This window comes from Nerophis lumbriciformis, linkage group LG26 (genome assembly GCF_033978685.3).
Source record: "Nerophis lumbriciformis linkage group LG26, RoL_Nlum_v2.1, whole genome shotgun sequence".
NCBI classification, from domain to species: domain Eukaryota; kingdom Metazoa; phylum Chordata; class Actinopteri; order Syngnathiformes; family Syngnathidae; genus Nerophis; species Nerophis lumbriciformis.
Genome location: NC_084573.2, coordinates 20,228,484 through 20,248,875, shown reverse-complemented (window position 1 = coordinate 20,248,875; position 20,392 = coordinate 20,228,484). Strand labels below are relative to the sequence as shown.

The window sequence follows — 20,392 nt, the reverse complement described above, 5'->3', positions numbered from 1 at the left end:
TGCTCGTCCATTACTGCTAGTATTTCTTGAGATGCAGCTGCTTCAGCTTCAGCTTCCATTCTTTTTATTATTTGTGAGCAGGATTGTCCTGAACCACTTTTGGACCTTTGTGATATTGACCTTGATCTATAACTTTCAGATCCTAAGCATGATCTGACATCTGGCCACGATTCTTCGTCATCCTCAATGTCTCCTCCAAGCCATTTCTCAGCTCTGTTGACTATAAATCCGGAGAATGACGTGCATGCATCAACTTTACGTCTAATGTCTGCTTCAGGAGATTGTATTTGACGTATCTGGTCATAAACGACTTGCACATCTTTACAAGTGATGTTTATGTTATTGATTAACTCCTTTAATTCACTTTCTGAAGCTTCCTTTCTCAGCATTACTCTGCTCAATCTTGCTTCATATCTCCATTTTTCAAAAACAAGTGCATATTTGTGTTGGAGTCTCTTTAGTTTCTCCTCTTGAAGCTCTTTACCCTTTTCGGTTAATGTTCTTAGTCTTTCACTTTTACGAACAGTTTGTTGTTCTGTAGCTTGCACTTCATCATGTTCTGCAACTTCGTTAAGTGGTAACTCTTCTTTATCTTTGTCAGTCATCTTTAGTGTTTGGTTAACACACTGTTTAAATTCCAAAAATACTTCTTCAAATTTGCTTAGTTGGACTTTAACTTATAAATATCTTTTTAGAAACTTAAAATGCTGTTTTGACCTTAAGCAAAATGCACAAAACTCTTAATTCAACAACAATGCATCACTTTGAGATACAGTAAAAATCAAGTAACTTTTGACAAATATGCTGTAGAAACTTATAGTGGACCTTTAAACTTGACTTAAACCACTCGTTTTTCCTTTAGCACTGTCCTTTCTTAATTTCCACTGTACTCATTCTTATAACATTTTACATGCATTGCTTGGTTGCTTGTGTGTGATGAGCTTTGGTAATGGCGCCCTCTGGTGTCGCACCACGGTACCGTCACCCACTGCACCTGCTGAGTCTTTACGTGCTTCTCACCGGCGCTGGGCTGGGCGAGTTTTCACTGTGGCTCCGAAATGACAACACAGGCACGGCTTCTTAAAGACGGGCTCTTTACTTGGGTTTAAGCCGTGAAAACTACAGGACAAGACATGAAATACAATGCTTTAGACATAAATCAGTCACAGGCAAATAAAGTGCTAAACAAAATAGCTACCTCGTGGCCGCCTGCCACTTCGGAGGTTCTTGGGCAGCAAATATTTCAGTCTTGTGCATACTAAATGAGCGTACAATAATTAAACCAATGTACTTTATAAATATGCAGAACAATTCGACACAATATAACAAATACCTTGTTCAGCTAGCTAAATGTTCTTGCTGCTGCTGATGGCTCGCTCAAAGTCCTTTGCATGTCTGGGCGAATGCAGGTCTCGCAACCTCCCATAGTAAACCAAAACCTCGCGAGAATAGCGGTGTAACAAAGGAAATAAATTGCCCCTTTTATAGTAAACAAAATGTGTCTTATTTACAAAAAATGTAACATGAATTCACAACCATAATAATTTTCAACAAAAAATATTAACCCTTAAAACAAAAATATTAAGTGTAAGTTTCAACGACACTTACACTATCAGTTGTCATTACAGTGAGAGCAGACATTGTACAGTAAGCTATCATTTTATTATGTTTGTAGTTTGTATTTCTTGTCTAGCACTTAGCAATACTGCCGTCAAAGTCAGTGGGGAGATCCTAACACATGATTTTTACCTGACTATTCCACTTGCAATGATTGGATTAGATCTGTGTTAGCCCCGCCTGCTGACTTTGACACATAGGTTCATGAATTAATTGTATCTGTCAAACTCACCCACAAAAGTCAGAACACAAAGTTAATCCAATCATTGCTTAGGTTACGGAGCCTAGAGCTGTGGAAGTCTTAAGGTAGCTAAGGAGGATATACCGGTACAGTACCGACACTTTTTCGGTAGATGATTTGGACCTTTCAGAGTGTATGGAAGCAAGACCTCCTGATCCAGAGCATGTAGAAGATAGAGTAGAAGAATTGATTGAAGTTGTTGGAGTTATTTCCCCACTTACAGACCAAGATATCAGCCAGTCTGTTCTGGTCCAAGAGTTCAACAGACAAGGAGTTGCCAGGTAACAGATCAGGTGTTTGCCCAGCCCACTGATTTTGACGGTTGAGTTTGAGAAATTAAATACATTCATAAAGCGTTGATGAGGACTAAACGGGAAAAGATTAAATGAATAAATCAATCCTTAAATAATTACTTACCGGTAAACGTGCCATTAAATAATGAAGCGATTTAGTAAATAATTAATACATGAAATAATGAAATCAATGATTAAATGTTAATCAGGCTTGTGTTTTTTCTTTCTATAGTCGGAAATCCGTCTTTTTTTTCTCTGTAAAAATATAAAAAAATATTTTCAGTTTTTCTTATTTTTTCCCGACCTACAATGTGTGTAAAAATCTTGATCCGTCTTTGCCATACCTGCCAACAACCACGGTTTTCTCGTAATGAGTACGGTTTTTGATAATCCAGTGGTAAAAACTAAGGTTTTCCATTAAAAATGATTAACTTAAAAATCAAAGCTATGTGGCGAAGCAACTCCACGGGAAGGGGACAAAATATACAGGAAACATCAATGATGATTGGTTGGTTTACATATAAAAAAATCCATGGTTGGTTGGTTGGTTTACTATGATGAGTCACGATTGGTTAAGATTAGGGCAAAATATTACAGACAGGGAAATCAGAAGCAAAATAGGGTGGGTCATCGAACCAGAAAGGGAAATCACAACAGACGCGCACATCCTAAATGACGACGAGAGAGTCGTAGAAAAGAAGAGGGAATATTCAAGCGGGCGATTTATATATTAAAAAATAGTGGAAGTTGGCAGAGGGATTCTCTTCCTTAGATTTTTCTTTTTGCGATGTTGACGACGTCCAGGAAACCCACAATGCGCCTACTTGGCCACATTTGGACAAATGTATGCGTCTGGATAAAACAATGCCCAAAACATTCTTTTTAGTTGTTTACCAAGTAAGCCCAAATCAAAACTGCTCTCGACATGGAAGACGTGGAATACACATTTAAGAACACACACTTTTGCTACAGTATAGCCTGTCCAAATGCTACATTTAATTTTCATTGGTGTTTTAGAACAAGACAGTAGCTGACATTTTGTTCATTGTTTCTACTGTTTATATTTTGACATTAAATAGTTGAATCATTTTGAAACATAAACAACGTGACTGTAAAATATTTATTTCTTGCTATAAATCACAAATCGCTATTCAGATAAAGGAAGTTGGCTAATAGAATAAACATTGTTTGTACTCTTTATGATTTTTGCATTTGAAGCAGTTAGAAGTGGAGAGGGAGTTACATTAAGTACATTAATAACACATTTAATAAAACATTGTTGTATTTCATTCCAATTATTAATGACTATTTTAGACAATCATTTAAACATGTATTTATTTTGTACCATTTGGCACTCCGTAGTAGTAAAAAAGGCTCAGTTGGAAGCCCCCATATAAACTATATCAAGGCAAAGCTCTTTCAATAATAATACATAGTCAAAAAACTACTACATAAAAACAAACATATATATATATATATATATATATATATATATATATATATATATATATGTATGTATGTATGTATGTATGTATGTATGTATGTATATATATATATATATATATATATATATATATATATATATATACACAGTATATACAGCATTGTGTGTCTTTGGTTGGGATGGAATAACTTGGACCAAAAGGTAAAATATTGTAAAACTTTTAATTCAACTTAAATTAACTAGAAAAAAATCAATTATAACAACATTTGTTGAAAAAGAATGCAAGGGATGTAAAATTAATATGATGGAGCTTTTTCATAATTTTTTTGTGATTAACGGAAAAAAAAATGCATAAAACATTGGTAGTTGTTCCTGTTTTGTTTTGTAAATACACTGGAATAGGTGTGATCAGCTTTAGCTTCTGCCTATTCCATTTCAGATTATATGTATAAATAATGTATTCTCCTTAAATTTCAAATGTTTATTTGTCTAAATTTTTTTTAACTTGAACTCAGTAGTCCATTTTCGAGATTTAAAATACCGTGCTTCGCTTTTTGTCAATACTGTTTTAACATTTGTTGTTGATGCTTTGATCACGTTTCTACACCCACCGTAAGTACCTTTTTAAAAGAAAAGAAAAAAAATACAATAAAACATCAGGCTAAAGCTTTTGGCCAAGACCGCATTGATTATTTACCTTCCCACCTTTTTTTGTTTATCTCTCCTATTTCCAGAAGAGTTGTGGACAGCCCTGTTTGATATCTAAGATTCATTATTCGTTTGACTGTTACCTCTATAAGGATTCAAATCAATAAAAAGCCCTGCCATCTGAAGACATATTTGTACCTTGGAGGCCTTTGAGCTATCCTCGGTCAAATGAGCCATATAATTCCTTGGCGTCTTCTGGGTTCACACACATTGAAACGCCTCCAAACGGGTGCACCCGGGAGGCACAGTCATCCCATGCCTTGAGCATTTTAAGTCTACTGCATTGTGATGGAGCAGCAACTCTACACCAACCTGCACCATGAATAACATGCACAGCTTTGTTGAGCCACAATTTTTTGCAGCAATTCCATCAAAAAGTCACTTTATTTTTGAAAATATTTTTATTGTATAAACTTTTATTTATTGTAGCCTCAGAATTAATGTACACTTTTGGTTCAGTACTCTAGTGCATTTTGCTTAGTGTTTACACCACGCTTCCGGATCCGTGTCATTGGTCCATCTAGCGAGCATGTTTAAACTCAAGTGAATGGAGTGTACTTGTAAACAGACCAAGACCCATCTCTCAAGTCCTACTTGTTTGGTGGACACCGGGTTTCGGATTATTTTGTTCCCACTTCAGCTAACAAACTGTACTAGCAAACGCAACAGAATTTGTTTTTCTGTTCCTGAACGATGTCATCAATAAATTGTCAAAAATCCTCTGTCAAAATAACTTAAGCGAAACCAAGTCATTTTATGTACATAAAATGACTTGGTTTCGCTTAAGTTATTTTGACAGAGGATTTTTGACAATTTATTGATGCAAATATTTGACTTCCAGTAGAGCAATGATTGTAGGTAATATTTGACACAAAATGAGTAAGCAGACTAATGGAGGAGATTACTAATCAATTTATGTCGAGCTAGGATCATTCCTGCCTTTACACAGAATGTTACATCTCAGAGATATGACAATGAACATAGCAAGGAGGACATGGCAGAAAGAACAAGAATGTTGGTTCACAGCACACTTGTATACTGTCGTCACAGTGAGAAGAACTGATGGTTGTCGGACTAGACTGATGGGTCCGCAAAACTGGACATGAGGCAGTGGTCATGTTAGGTCTTTATCATATATGGCACAGTCTTCATATGACTTCGAGAGGTGTATTCTTACTCTACCATATGGAGTGGCATCAGCATTTGCACTATCCATAGTGACATTATACATTTCTATGTAACTGAAGTAGGTTGTTTACTTCTACAGTCATGTAATATTGACCATGACACATACTGTATATGGCTAGACTCCAAACATAGGAGAAGATATCCTTTACCTAGAAACATCCTCGTTTAGGAGTCCTACGTCAATATTGACAGCCACCTGTTTAGCTATGCTATATATACCGGTACATTCGTGGTCAAAAGTTTACATACACTTGTAAAGAGCATAATGTCATGGCTGTCTTGAGTTTCCAATAATTTCTACAACTCTTATTTTTTTGTGATAGAGTGATTGGAGCACATACATGTTGATCACAAAAAACATTCATGAAGTTTGGTTCTGTTATGAATTTATTATGGGTCTACTGAAAATGTGACCAAATCTGCTGGGTTGAAATTATTGGAAAACTCAAGACAGCCATGAAATTGTTCTTTACAAGTGTATGTAAACTTTTGAACACAACTGTATATGTAGTGCATGCAGAACCAAATACTTTGTCATCTTGTACTTGTCTTGATGATGACCTGAGCTCATAGTAATGTGTTTGCCAGGGTTCCCACCATATTGTAGTCTGTATATCTGTGACTCATTTCCTTGTGTCCATAAAACCAATACTTTCACATAGCAAATATTCTACTTTGATCAACCAAACATTGATTAAATGGTCAATGGTAAATTGTCCGTATTTATATAGCGCTTTACTATACCTGGAATGATACCCAAAGCACTTTACATTATACGTCACATTCACCCATTCACACAAACATTCACACACCGATGGCGTAGCTGCCATGCAAAACGCTAACTACGAACCATCAGGAGCAGTCAGGGGTTCAGTGTATTAAAGCCAAATACGTGTATTTAAAAAATGCATACATTTCTATACTATTTGTCCACATGCAAACAGGTGTTTGTCAGTTTTTGTAAAACTCCAATCAGACTGGAGATTTTAAACAACTCCGGTTTCAGCGTTTGTGTGTGGCTGTATAAAACTAAGATTTTTGGTTTGTGCCATGAGAAGTAGACACGTTGGCTAATAATTTTTCGTCTTAGTTTTAATAAAAATGTACGATTTTCTCCTGACTAAAATATGACGATAACTAATTAAATCAAATGCAGGTTGACTAAGACCATGACAAAATCAACTAAAAGTTTAGCCAAAGAATAAAGATGAGACAAAAATGTTGACAGAAACGTTAGTGTGCACATGGCCTTACGATCATCTGCTGTGATATTCTACACAGGCTAATCCTTGGCACCCTATCAAGTTTCCCACTTCTAACCAGCTGGTATTGACAGGATATTTATCACGTCATATCCGTCTGTGCACATGATAATGAATCACAGCAGGTATTAGGGATACATATCCTCACTGGGGGATGTCATCTAAAATCTGTCTCTTGTCAGCTGACCTTGTTTTCCAAAGGCAGTGCAGTCTGCATACCCCCGACTTGGAATGCATTTAAAGCGCCCTAACATGAATCCCTTTATATGTTCAAGTAGTAAAGTAATTAGTCCCTATTTTGGAGTGCATTAATTACACTACTTAACCTTTCAAAATGGCTTCTCATTATGCTCAATAGTTAATCCTGCTTATGTACTGCTTGGAATGTTTTTTTTTGTTAAAGAACAGCAGGCTGTCCCTGAATGCTAATTGGGTTTGTAAGATGTGTGCAATGGAGCCACCGTGTTATTTAACGTTGCTACAGTCAAGTCAGGTCTGCTGTGAGTGACACGCTCTAAGGACTTTGCAAAGGCAAGTCAATTGGAGTCTAATTAGTAGGGAAACAACCAGAATACACAACGATTCAACAAATGAGTCAAATCAGTGACACACAAGATGAAATACAAAATCGTTTTAGCCTGGTCTTGTAATGTTTTTCCAAATCTTTGAGTTCTTTAGTCTTGAAATCAAATTCGGAGTTGTTCGGCTGCTAATATTTAAGTGTGCTCTGTATATGGATTCAAATCCATGAATTGCCACGTTTGCTGCACTTTTGTAGGTTTTTAATGCGACATTTGGTTCTAAGGAAGAGCGTACTGTGACAACTACGCAACTGAAGTAAGGAGGGATTTCTTGTTGTTTTGCTTTTATCAGACATTATGAAAGCCTTTTTTCCCCTTCACCTTTATTTGATCTTAATGGTGAAGGCAGCAATTTTCACAGAAACTGCAAAAAGCATTAAATAAGTGGGCTCTATAAAAAACAGTAGCCATTTTACAGGGCTATGCAGGTTAGACACAAGTATAATTGTTCTGTTTGGATGTCACAGCTATTTCATTAAGCCAACTTCCACAACAACAGGTTGCTGTCCGACCGAATTGAAACGGTCTTGTAATTAATGTTAATACCTGTGTTTGTCGGGTAATGCAATTTTAGATCACCACAGTAGTGCCTAAACTTACGAGCATAATTGGTTGTATAACTACCGGTAAGCTTGTGACTCAACACACTTGTATCTCAAATCAGCGTTGCCCATTGAAATGAATTAAAATTAATTTATTCTGATTTGCCTCCCAAAACACCACCATTTTATGTTACCACATGTAACTTGATTATAAAAAAAACTAAACTTTTAAATAAATATTGTTTGAAAAACAGTACAATAGAATGTACGTCAAACAACTGCAGTAGTTTTATGAAGTAATGTTTTTTTAATGAACCGCATTGACCTTGGAAAGACGACTCCTACTGTATCTGTCAAACACACCATCAGCAGCTTCTACATGTTTTCATGGATACATTTCTGCCAGTTAGATATAATTTTAGCGTCTTTAGCTGGTTTTAGACTCCTTCTGCTTCAGTATGGTATAGACTAACAGTGACACTCTCTAACTGCCCTGGTTAAACGGTCAGTCATGTTTTTGATTACCGGTAATCCTTTCTTTAATTCAAATAATATCTTCTGCTTCTTCTTGTCTGCACTGTTCTTCACAGTCACTTTCTTAGTTGCATTGGTTGGAAAACAAAGTTGTGTCAATCTCTCCCAGTTCTTCTTAACTAGTGGGGTAATACCAGGGTGAGGGTAGCCTGTGACCCCGGGGAACATGCTTTATCTGTATCAGGCTTCAAACCCCACTTCATAAAGCTGTAAATGGTCAATGGGTTATACTTGTATAGCGCTTTTCTATCTGCTTTTCTACCTTCAAGGCACTCAAAGCGCTTTGACACTAACGTGCTTATTGTAGCTATTATTCTGACTTCCCTAAAACAGTACAAATTGTTTTATTAATTTTTGATTTGTAGGTTAAAGTGTTTTATATATTCTGCTCCTGGGTTAATGTTGCTTTTTATATTAAAATTTGGTATTCTATGAGTTAATTTTTTCATATTCAAGTCGGTCAAAAAATGTTCCTAGGTAGTTTATATATGTATGTATATATATATATATATATATATATATATGTATATATATATATATATATAGGGGCTTCACGGTGGCAGAGGGGTTAGTGCATCTGCCTCACAATACGAAGGTCCTGAGTAGTCTTGGGTTCAATCCCGGGCTCGGGATCTTTCTGTGTGGAGTTTGCATGTCCTCCCCGTGACTGCGTGGGTTCCCTCCGGGTACTCCGGCTTCCTCCCACTTCCAAAGACATGCACCTGGGGATAGGTTGATTGGGAACACTAAATTGGCCCGAGTGTGTGAATGTGAGTGTAAATGTTGTCTGTCTATCTGTGTTGGCCCTGCGATGAGGTGGCGACTTGTCCAGGGTGTACCCCGCCTTCCGCCCGAATGCAGCTGAGATAGGTTCCAGCACCCCCCGCGACCCCGAACGGGACAAGCGGTAGAAAATTAATGGATGGATGGATGGATATATATTTTTTTTAATATATATATATATATATATATATATATATATATATATATATATATATATATATATATATATATATATATATATATGTATGTATGTATGTATGTATGTATGTATGTATATGTATGTATATATATATATATATATATATATATATATATATATATATATATATATATATATATATATATATATATATATATATGTATGTATATATTTATATATATTTATATATGTATATATATATATATATATATATTTATATATGTATATATATATGTATGTATATATTTATATATATTTATATATGTATATATATATATATATATATATTTATATATGTGTATATATATATATATATATTTATATATTTATATATATATATATATATATATGTATAATATATATCCTTATTTTTTAATATCAGGCAAATTGATGCACTTTATTTAAATATTTTCTGTTGGACTAAAATACAGTGTTAACAAAGTTATTTAAGTTGATCTATGTTTCTTTAATGTTAACAAGGATACAATGTTATGCAGAGGTGTACTTATAACAATTTCACAGACAAATATATTTATTTATAGTTGTAGGGGGGAGTGCAGAATATGTTCTTCATCCTATAGGGGGCGTTACAGAAAATAATTAAGAGGCGCTAAGCTAATGCTAAATTTTTGCTTGCATAACACTTAGCCAAGAGGCAGCTTGTATCTAAACATACTTGTAAGTTGAGGTACCACAGTACTTTGAAATGATTTGTTTTATCTTTTGCAGTAGTTTGAGTAGAGCAATGGCTAATGTATCGCAAATCAGTTTAATGCTATATCAATTTTAGATGTTCAGGATAAAAAGTGGGATATTTGTTGCTATCATGGTGCTATGACATGATGACCGTTGTGTTAGGGCAGCAGCTGTTGTAAGAAAGACATAGACCGAATCATCTCTATCCTCATATTTATTATTGTTGAGTTGTTATTACGAACATCAGATTCGGTAGATTGTATTATTGTAATGGTTTTGAATGCATGGACTATTCAATACAACATCAGAGTACGCATAGATCAGATTGTTATTGTCTCTCCTACCACAGGTACATGATGCTGATCAATGGAAAAAATGAAGTATTCATGATTGACAGAGACAATACGGCCTTTCACATAGCCAATCTTGAGTTTCCTTTCTATAAAGATCCACGGGTTCATCTATCAAACACTCTGCTGGACGGGGTAAGTTGTTTTTCTCTTATGCTATGACAGTTCTGTTTCATACAATGTCACAGTCCCTTCTGAAAACCCTACCAGTCTCTGCCTGGACTTTACATTCTTCGCCTTGCTACTCAGTCTTGCAGATAATTGATGTTGGTTTCCAAACTTTTGGAAAGGCTGGTATGTTACAGTCTGACAATTGATCCCATTAAGTATAGCTGACAGGAAAGTCATCCTGCCATGTCGGGGGGGAAATAACTAATAAAATGTGTAATAGTTTTTCTGTTGCTGTTTTCTTTTCTCTTGTGCGCTGTAATGCTCAGATATGAGTTCCTGAGGTGGCAGCACATTCTGTGGTGGTACAGATGGGCATGACAATTGTATTATTGATCATATGGAATTTTACTGATCTAACATTCAAATCAACATTAGGTGATGTTACGTAGGCACTACAGTTGGGTGATACAGACGATTTATGATATAAATGTGGCCAATGATAAAGCTTTGATATATTATCGTTATATTGCGATAATGCATGTTGATGACTTATTCTTGCTGTGTACCGCACATTTTACAGCGACAAGCGAATGAACGCATCCAATGAAATTTTGCGTCCTTGCTAACTAGGTAGCAGCTAACGTTCTAAACGGTGCAAAGCGACTTTTAAGTCAGCAATCCTCGCTTCCATGGCAGAAAATAAACTGTGCTTCAGTCCCAGCTGTCTCATCTTAGACTAAGACTAAATGCAGAGAAATCTAAGGTGATGTTATTCTCAAATGGCGAAAAGATTATTAAACACTCCAAAAATATTAACTGCCCATAAGGTTGAACTTGAAATGGTCACATCATTTATGTACCTGGGAATTGTCATTGATGAGAACTTGTCTTTTAAAAAATTGTTGCTAAACTCAAAATTAAATGGGGATTTTTCTTTAGAAACAAGTCCTGTTTTTCCCTATGAGTTAAGAAGCGCTTGATCCTGACCACTTTATGCCTTTGCTAGATTATGGAGACTTGCTTTTTATGAGTGAAACCAACACTTATTTGAAAAAATGGATGCTGTATATCATTGCGCCTTACGTTTTATTACTGGTTGTGGCAACCTTGTCCACCATTGCACTTTATATGCAAAGGCAAACTGTTCATCTTTATCAGTATGCTGATGTTCTCAATGGTTGTGTTTTATATATGAATCACTTCTAGGTCTGGTTCCCCCTTATTTGTGTTATTTTATGTGTGTAGATTCCAGTCGCTACAGCTTAAGGTCACAGGACACACTTAGCATGTTTGTCCCTTGAGCCAACACAAATCTTGGGGAAAAAAAACTTTCAGATACGCTGCTCCGTGGTCATAGAATAACTTACCTGATCTGATCATTTTGGGGGAATTTCAGGCCATTTAAGTTATTGAGAAACTGTTTATTTTAGCCATTGTACTGGTTTACAAGTTGTTTTATACACTGTTTTTCCCAAGCACATATTTTTATGTTAATATACAGTATGTATGTTATTTATTTTTTAATTGTGGTGTGTTACTGCTGCTGTTTTTGTTGTTCTTTTATGTATTTATGTAACTTTGTGTTGCAGCTCTCTTGGCCAGGTTAATCTTGGGAAAGAGATTTTAATCTCAATGAGTTTTTCCTGGTTAAATAAAGGATATTGTTTGATTGATTGATTGTTTTTTGCAAGTTACAAGTATCATCACTAGAGGATGAGGAATGGCTTAACATGCTACATTACCCACCGTAGGAGGGTATGCTAACCACTAACCTTTAAGATAGGGCTTTTGAATGTAAACAGAGGTGGGCGGATTGATTCATATGTATAGTCAGTATATGACTATGTATACTTTTTATAAAAAATGTATATACATTTTAATATCGCTCAAAACTAAAGTATCCAAATATAACAATTTGACGGCTTAATATATTTTAACAGAAGTGTAAAAAGAAATATGTTACAACAAAAAAGTTGCCAGATATTAACTGTAAATTAGCAAATAAATTAGTAATAGTTTTGCGAAAATAATAAAACTGGAAATTATGCGATATATTACGTATTACATCAGAAGCTAATTTAGGAGTCTTTGCAACATGTTTCTGAATGGTATTTTATTATTTACATACCCAATCATATATGGTGATGTATATTGTTATCACAGGAGCCTGCAATATTTATTGCAATATTGATTTTAGGCCATATCGCCAATCTGTAGTAGGCACTACGGCTTGAAGCAATGACGACGTAAATGTTTTCATCCAGCTAGTTTGTGCCATTTGCTTTTTTGTGGTAGCATCTTATGCTACTTATTGTCCTCAGACCATTTGAGCCGTATGATAACTAAGGTAATATATGACAACTGCGCAAAATGATGGCAAAGATTTATGTCAAAAACAGAATCCTTAGGGCGTACGAAAACTGAGGTACCACTCTATATCCAAGTTTCATTACATTGGAACCTCAATTTACGAACTTAATTGGTTCTTGAACATGGTTCATTAATCAAAGTTTGTATAATGAAGCATGGTTCCCCATTAAGAAACAACGTAAACATGAATAATTGGTTCGAGCCCTGACAAAAGTCCCTATTTTAATAAACAATACGCACTTTGAAGACACTCAGATGTGTATACAAACCCCGAAACCAGTGAAGTTGGCACATTGTGTAAATCGTAAATAAAAACAAAATACAATGATTTGCTAATCTTTTTCCACCTATATTCAATTGAATAGACTGCAACGACAAGATACTTAACGTTCGAACTGGAAAAATCTAGCTCATTTGGAATTTGATGCCTGCAACATGTTTCTAAAAAGCTGGCACAAGCGGCAAAACAGACTAAGAAAGGTAAGGATTGCTCATCAAACACTTATTTGGAACATCCCACAGGTGAACAGGCTAAATGGGAACAGGTGGGTGCCATGATTGGGAATAAAAGCAACTTCCATGAAATGCTCAGTCATTCACAAACAAGGATGGGGCGAGGGTCACCACTTTGTGAACAAATGCGTGAGAAAATTGTCGAACAGTTCAAGAACTACATTTCTCAACGAACTATCGCAAGGAATTTAGGGATTTCACCATATATGTCCGTAATATCATCAAAAGGTTCAGAGAATCTGGAGAAATCACTGCATGTAAGCGATGATTTTACGGACCTTTGATCCCTCAGGCGGTACTGCATCACAAAGCGACATCAGTGTGTAAAGGATATCACCACATGGGCTCAGGAACACTTCAGAAAACCACTGTCAGTAACTACAGTTGGTCACTACATCTGTAAGTGCAGCTAAGCCGGCAGCGTTTCTGGGTGTTGTTGATAAATGGCTTTCGCTGTGCCCGAGCTCATCTAAGATGGACTGATGCAAAGTGGAAAAGTGTTCTGTAAAAATGCCCCTGTACCAACTGTTTTGCAATGTGTTACTGCCATTAAATTCTGAGTTAATGATTATTAGCAAAAAAAAATTAAGTTTCTCAGTTCTAACATTAAATATCTTGTCTTTGCAGTCTATTCAATTGATATAAGTTGAAAAGGATTTGCAAATCATTGTATTCTGTTTTTATTTACGAATTACACAACGTGCCTACTTCACTGGTTTTGGATTGTGTGTGTGTATATATATATATATATACACAGTATATGTGTGTATGTATGTATGTATATATATATATATATATATATATGTGTAAATATTATATTATATACACATACATAATAAATACATATATCTAAATATATATATATATATATATATATATATATATATATATATATATATATATATATATATATATATACACACACACGAGGGGTGTTAAAAATTTTTATTTTCGAATGAATTGCGATTTTTTTGTAATGATTCTTAATCAATTAGAAAAAAAGTCCAACATCAATTTACCTGTTCAACAACTCAGGCAAATCAAATTAATAATGTAGATGCCCATATCACCTGTACAGATTTACTTTAGAAAAGGGAAGTGTGGGTTACTTCTTCTGTTGCCTTGTTTGTATTTTACGTCATTAAATGTGTGGGTAAAATTTTATTCCAAAATTTTTTTATTTTTTTTTTAAATGATAGACGTTTATCAGAGCTGTTTATCTATTTTATGGAGGAATGTAGTTAATAATAGAACTGGCACCCAATGTTATTAAAAAAGTATTGATTTTGAATCAAGAATTGTTTTAAATCAAGAATCGATTCTGAATCGAATCATTACCCCCAAGAATCAAATCGATTTGAATCTAGTGGTGCCCAAAGATTCACAGCCCTAATATACACATACAGTTTATGAAACAACAGGATAATGGATCAACAATCTATTCATTATCAAAACAACACAATGGCAAACTAAACTGTCAATGCACGCAAACACATAAAAGTCCCTTTGGTGCTTTGAAAAATGTTATCAACCATGTTGCTTCAATAAAAATAAAAATAAAAGTACAATTATTTTTACTTTGCTGTTTGCGAAAGGCAGAAGACACGGAGGGAGGAGGATGTGGGGGAGGAGGGGGAGTGGTTTCTCTCTCCTCTCTAAGTTTAACTCCACAGCAATTCCCTCCTTTTTCCCAGGCAGGTTTTTCTTTTTTTTTAAATTCATACCGAGTTAGCAAAGTAGACAAAAATTGATGAATGGCGAGAAAAATAACACACGCTGAATCACTGACAAGTGGCGAACAAGTAATGGACTGCGTAAACAGGATGTGGCGTAAGGGGCTCCGCCTCTCCAAAATGGCCGGGCTGCGTGCGTACTGTACTGTGCAGGAAATGTCATCAAAATGACAGCGGCAGACAAAATGAATGAATGAATGCAACGTTTGTACACCAAGACATGCTTCGCACACAGAGGCATATTTGGCGCAACCTAAAGGTTTGTAAACCGAAAAGTTTGCAAATAGAGGGGTTCTTGAATTAAGGTTCTACTGTATTTCTATAGTCTAGTTAAGTATTATGCTATTGTAGACTTTAGTTTCTTCTAGCTTATTTGGGGGACCCTTTCACGTACCAACATCTTTAAATGATGACATTCACTACTATTGTAATTGTTATATGGTATTGTGAATAAACTTAAACTTAAACTTAAAAAATCTGTTTCGATACTGTAATATGGGAAATGGTTCATCTTCAACTTCAATGATGCCATTATTCCACCATGGAGCTCGGAATACATGCAAGGAAATGTTCACGTTTTCTGTAACTACACGTCTGCTTGGTGTTTAAGAGATAAGGAATCACTCTACACCATTCTTTTTGCTTTGCTCTCACACTTTGCGTCAATTCTAATTCACATTTGCTTAACTGTTTTATAAGTATGTGGATCAAATTGTCTCCACTCTTGCAGGACGTAATTGCTTCATTTTTCTGTTCCAATCCACTACATGTGTGTGTTATCCCTGAAGTGGAGGTGTGAAGAACTTGTTTTACTCTTGTGTATTTATCTGTTTATGCTTCTGGCTCTTAGTTTGCAGAGAGAGGAGATGCGTTTCTCTATTTATGGCTCGGTTTAAGCCATGCTGTGTTCTCTGATAGGTTTCATCTTCAGCCCACGGGCACTGTTCTTTATGTTTACTCTCATTGTGTGGTACGCTTAAAATCTCTACGTCAACTTCAGTTCCGAAACTAGATGACGATGACATCACGATGGCTTCCATTGGTCACTAATGTATTCATCCATTGCTGCCTGCCTGGTCGATGGTTCACTGCACCAGATGTTGAATAATGGCGGCCTCCTGGAATTGCATCATTTCTCAATTTCCCGACCCCACCTACAAATCACAGCTGCCATTCTTTCTCTTCTTCGCTGTCTGCTCGCTGTCTGATGAGACGTAAAATCCCATCAACCAGGAGGGATGGATATTTGGGACACATTTTTAAATTTTTTATGTCATGATTAAAGTGAAGACATATACTGACATGCTATTTTTTACTGTGCCGACCCTACTGAGAAACTTCCATTGAACAGCCTTTTATAGTTTCTATCATTTTTCACAGAAATATTATATCTGATTAAAATAAGCAATGTTTGAAACAAATTATGCCTGACTATAGGATTTTTATATGTCAGACATGTTGTGTTTGTTTGATCAACAAAGGAGTGTTTGCTCAATTAGGTTGATTTAGGTCTTCTGATTGAATATTTGTTTAGTTTCTTATAAGGGTGTACTGATTGATCGGCCACCGATCAGTATCGGTCACTGATTAGTATGGGCTGATTTTCTTGAAAAATAATGTTTCAATGCCCATAACAAATCACCAAAATGATTCCCGGGCGCGGCCACCGCTGCTGCCCACTGCTCCCCTCACCTCCCAGGGGGTGATCAAGGGTGATGGGTCAAATGCAGAGAATAATTTCGCCACACCTAGTGTGTGTGTGACAATCATTGGCACTTTAACTTAAATGCCAATTCCCTCTCAGTGTTGGCGTTAACACAGTTTTTTTGTCTTTTTACGCATTGAAATCAGAAAGGACGCAACATTTTTTTTTTTTAATACCGATTATTGCTTTCTGTCGGCGTTTTGTTTACTGTATTTTCCGGACTATGAGGTTGAGCTCACCCACCTTGATGCTTTTGAAGCGTTGGAAGGGGTGATAATGGTCTTAAATCGACGGTGTAAAGAAAAACTGTCATTATTTATGATTATAACCAATTTTAATGACCATGTTGCTTTTGTACAACCCATGTATAAGTGAATGAAGGGCGTTCTTACTCAACAGCTATACATGTCACACTAAGGGTGGCCATGTAAACAACGCCAACACGGTCATAAACATGTGCCATATTGTGAAACCAAACTAAAAAAAACAATGACAAACACATTTCGGGAGAATATTTGCACGGCAACACAACATAAACACAACAGAAAAAAATACATAGAATTCCCTGCAGTACCAACTCTACCGGGATGCTACACTATTTTATTTGGTACAGGGTGTGATTATAAGTGTGACCAGTAGATGGCAGTCAAACATAAGAGATACGTCTCAAGTAAACAACACCAACCTTTTATATGCTCCATTGAAAATATAGAACATTGCACACGGCGCTCAAAAATCTATCAAAATATTTTAGTAGTAAATGCTTTAGTGCCATTTCTAATATAAAGTAGTGAAAAGTTCTTACTTATATCTGTCCGTAAACTCGCTATGAAAGCGCTAAAACATACCGGTGTAGTGAGTTTACATTAATCACCCAAGGAACTTTAGTTATTAAAGTTCCAGTCGGACGGTTTTTCACGGGACACATTTCCAGTGTGGTTGTTTCCGGATGAGGAGATGCTGCTCCGTTGTTGATTTAAGTAAAGTCTGATTGTCATTAAAACAGTTAGCTCCATCTTTTGACACTTCTTCCACTCCCGTCCTTGCACGCTACACAGCTACAACAAAGATGACGGGGAGAAGACGGTGTCGAAGGTCAGCCACGTAAATAAGACCGCTCACAAAACAGCGCATCCAGAAGCGACTGTCAGAAAGTGTCTTGAAGATGATCTGTAAAACATAATCCATGCAACATTTTGACCTAAGAACCACCGTTAAATGTTATGTAGACCACAAGGAAGTGTTTTACATATAAGAAAAAAAAAAAAGAAAAAAAAATCCTTTAATGTGCCCTATAATCCGGTGCGTCTAATATATGAAAAAAGATTAGAAATAGACCATTCATGAGCAGTGCGCATTATAATCCGGTGCACCCTATGGTCTGGATAATATGGTATATTTGCCGGGTCAAATTATAAATTATTTATTTTTTGACTTCAAAGTAATGCACTTTCCGGTACAGTTTCCTAAATTTTGATTCGCTGAAAGTTTTATCGATCACAAATACGGCATTTGTTTTCTTTTGTGTTGTTTTTTTAATAAATAAGTAACGTTTATGACAACCTTTTCCCAAAATACAATATATAAAGATATACGGTAACAGGATGATGCATACATTTGTCATTTGTTTTCAAAACGTTTACAAAAAAGTCTGACCCCATAAATTTACTGTGGGACTCCATTTTTATGACTTCATGGGGTCCCTGGGACCCCGTTTTGAAGATTCCTAGCACCAATATAATAATATTTCATTAATTTTTAATCCGCCTGCTGACAACCTAAAAGCTAATTGGGTTTCTTCCATACAAAATGTGGAGCCGAGTTAATAATAATCATCGTCATTACGTAAAATAAACTGTATTTCTTCATATCTTAAGTATCATTATTACATCACATTTTAGGATAAGGCTAAACATGTTGCACTCTGAGATCAAGCAGGAGCAAGCATGCTAATGGTCAAGCTAGCTCAAAACAACAGAAGAAATACAGTAAGTGCCTAGTGAAATTTTAGAAGTCTAGATGGAACCGCGTAGCTACAGAAATAAAGTCAGCAGATATTATCAGGAAATGAATAAGTAGATTAGATTAATACAAGTCTAGAGAGAGTTTGTATCAGCATTGTCATAGTCTTTGATTCAAGAGTTATCCTTGAAATAAGCCTTTTTTGCTCAATGCCTTCTCATCTGATTCTAAGCCCCATATTGTCATTTTGAGAAAACTCAAACTCAGCCTCACAAAAGAACATTAATGCTTCTACCAATATAACACATATATCCTTAAAATAAGCTTTTTATTGATCCAAACGTATTCCCATGCGATTCTAAGCACAATATTGTCATTAAGAGAAAAGCTCAATTGTAGTGCTTGCAAGCCTTACAAAAGCACATTTATCCTTATAACAATATAACACATATATCCTTAAAATAAGCATTTTATGATCCAAATGTATTCTCATGCGATTCTAAACACGATACTGTCATTTTGAGAAACACTTTAGCATTACCTGTCCTGCAAACCTTACAAAAGCACACGTTTCATGTAGAACTCACTAAAATACATTAGTACAGTTAAATTTAGCTGTCTGACATGTTTGGTTCAAGAGTTAGAGGGTGGATCCATCCTTAAATTGGTGGTGTCGACACTAAGGGCAATATCAGTAAGTGATTGATACAAGAATGGTTATCTGTAGATCATACGGTTGTCCCAATACCAATATTTAGGTATCGGTACCAAAATGTATTTAGATACTTTACGATACTTTTGTAAATAAATGGGACCACAAAAAATGGATTTATTGTCTTTATTTTAACTAAAAATCTTATGGTACATTAAACATATGTTTTTTTTAATTGAAATTGTGTCCTTAAATAAAATAGTGAACATATGAGTCAAATTTTCTTTTACTAGTAAGGAAGCAAACAAAGGCTCCTGATGACGTATGCAGTAACATATTGTGTCATTTTCCATTGTATTATTTTGTCAAAATTATTAAGGACAAGTGGTAGAAAGTTGATTATTAATCTACTTGTTCATTTACTGTTAATATCTCCTTACTTTCCAGTTTAACATGTTCTACCTACACTTCTGTTAAAATGTAATAATCACTTATTCTTCTGCTGTTTGATACTTTACATTAATTTTGGATGATACCACAAATGTGGTTATCGATCCGATACCAAGTAGTTAGGATCATACAATGGTCATGATTTAAGTCTCATGTGTCCAGGGACAAATTTCCTGAGTTTATAAACATAATATACATTTTTTTTAAAAACTAAAAAAGGTTTTGTGATGCTTAAAAATATCGATCTAATCATAATAGTATCGACTATATACTCTCCTGTACTTGGTATCATTGCAGTGGATGTTAGGTGTAGATCCACCAATGGCGTTTGTTTACATTGTGACACCGGTGAGTTACGGTGTGTAGTGAATTATATTTAGCTATTCCTCGTCCTGCAGGGATGATACTTGAAAGCAACGTACTTTATTTGTCGCCATGGAGACCAGGATTAGTGATTT

General features: G+C 35.5%; 1 protein-coding gene across 1 annotated transcript in view; it reads left to right on the top strand.

Annotated features, from left to right (window-relative positions):
* Window positions 1-20,392, top strand: part of rngtt (RNA guanylyltransferase and 5'-phosphatase) — a 246,934-nt gene that overhangs the window by 64,565 nt on the left and 161,977 nt on the right. The window contains exon 9 of the mRNA XM_061987246.2: window positions 10,438-10,573. Within this exon, the coding sequence (XP_061843230.1) occupies window positions 10,438-10,573 (136 nt within the window). The remainder of the gene's footprint in view (window positions 1-10,437; window positions 10,574-20,392) is intronic.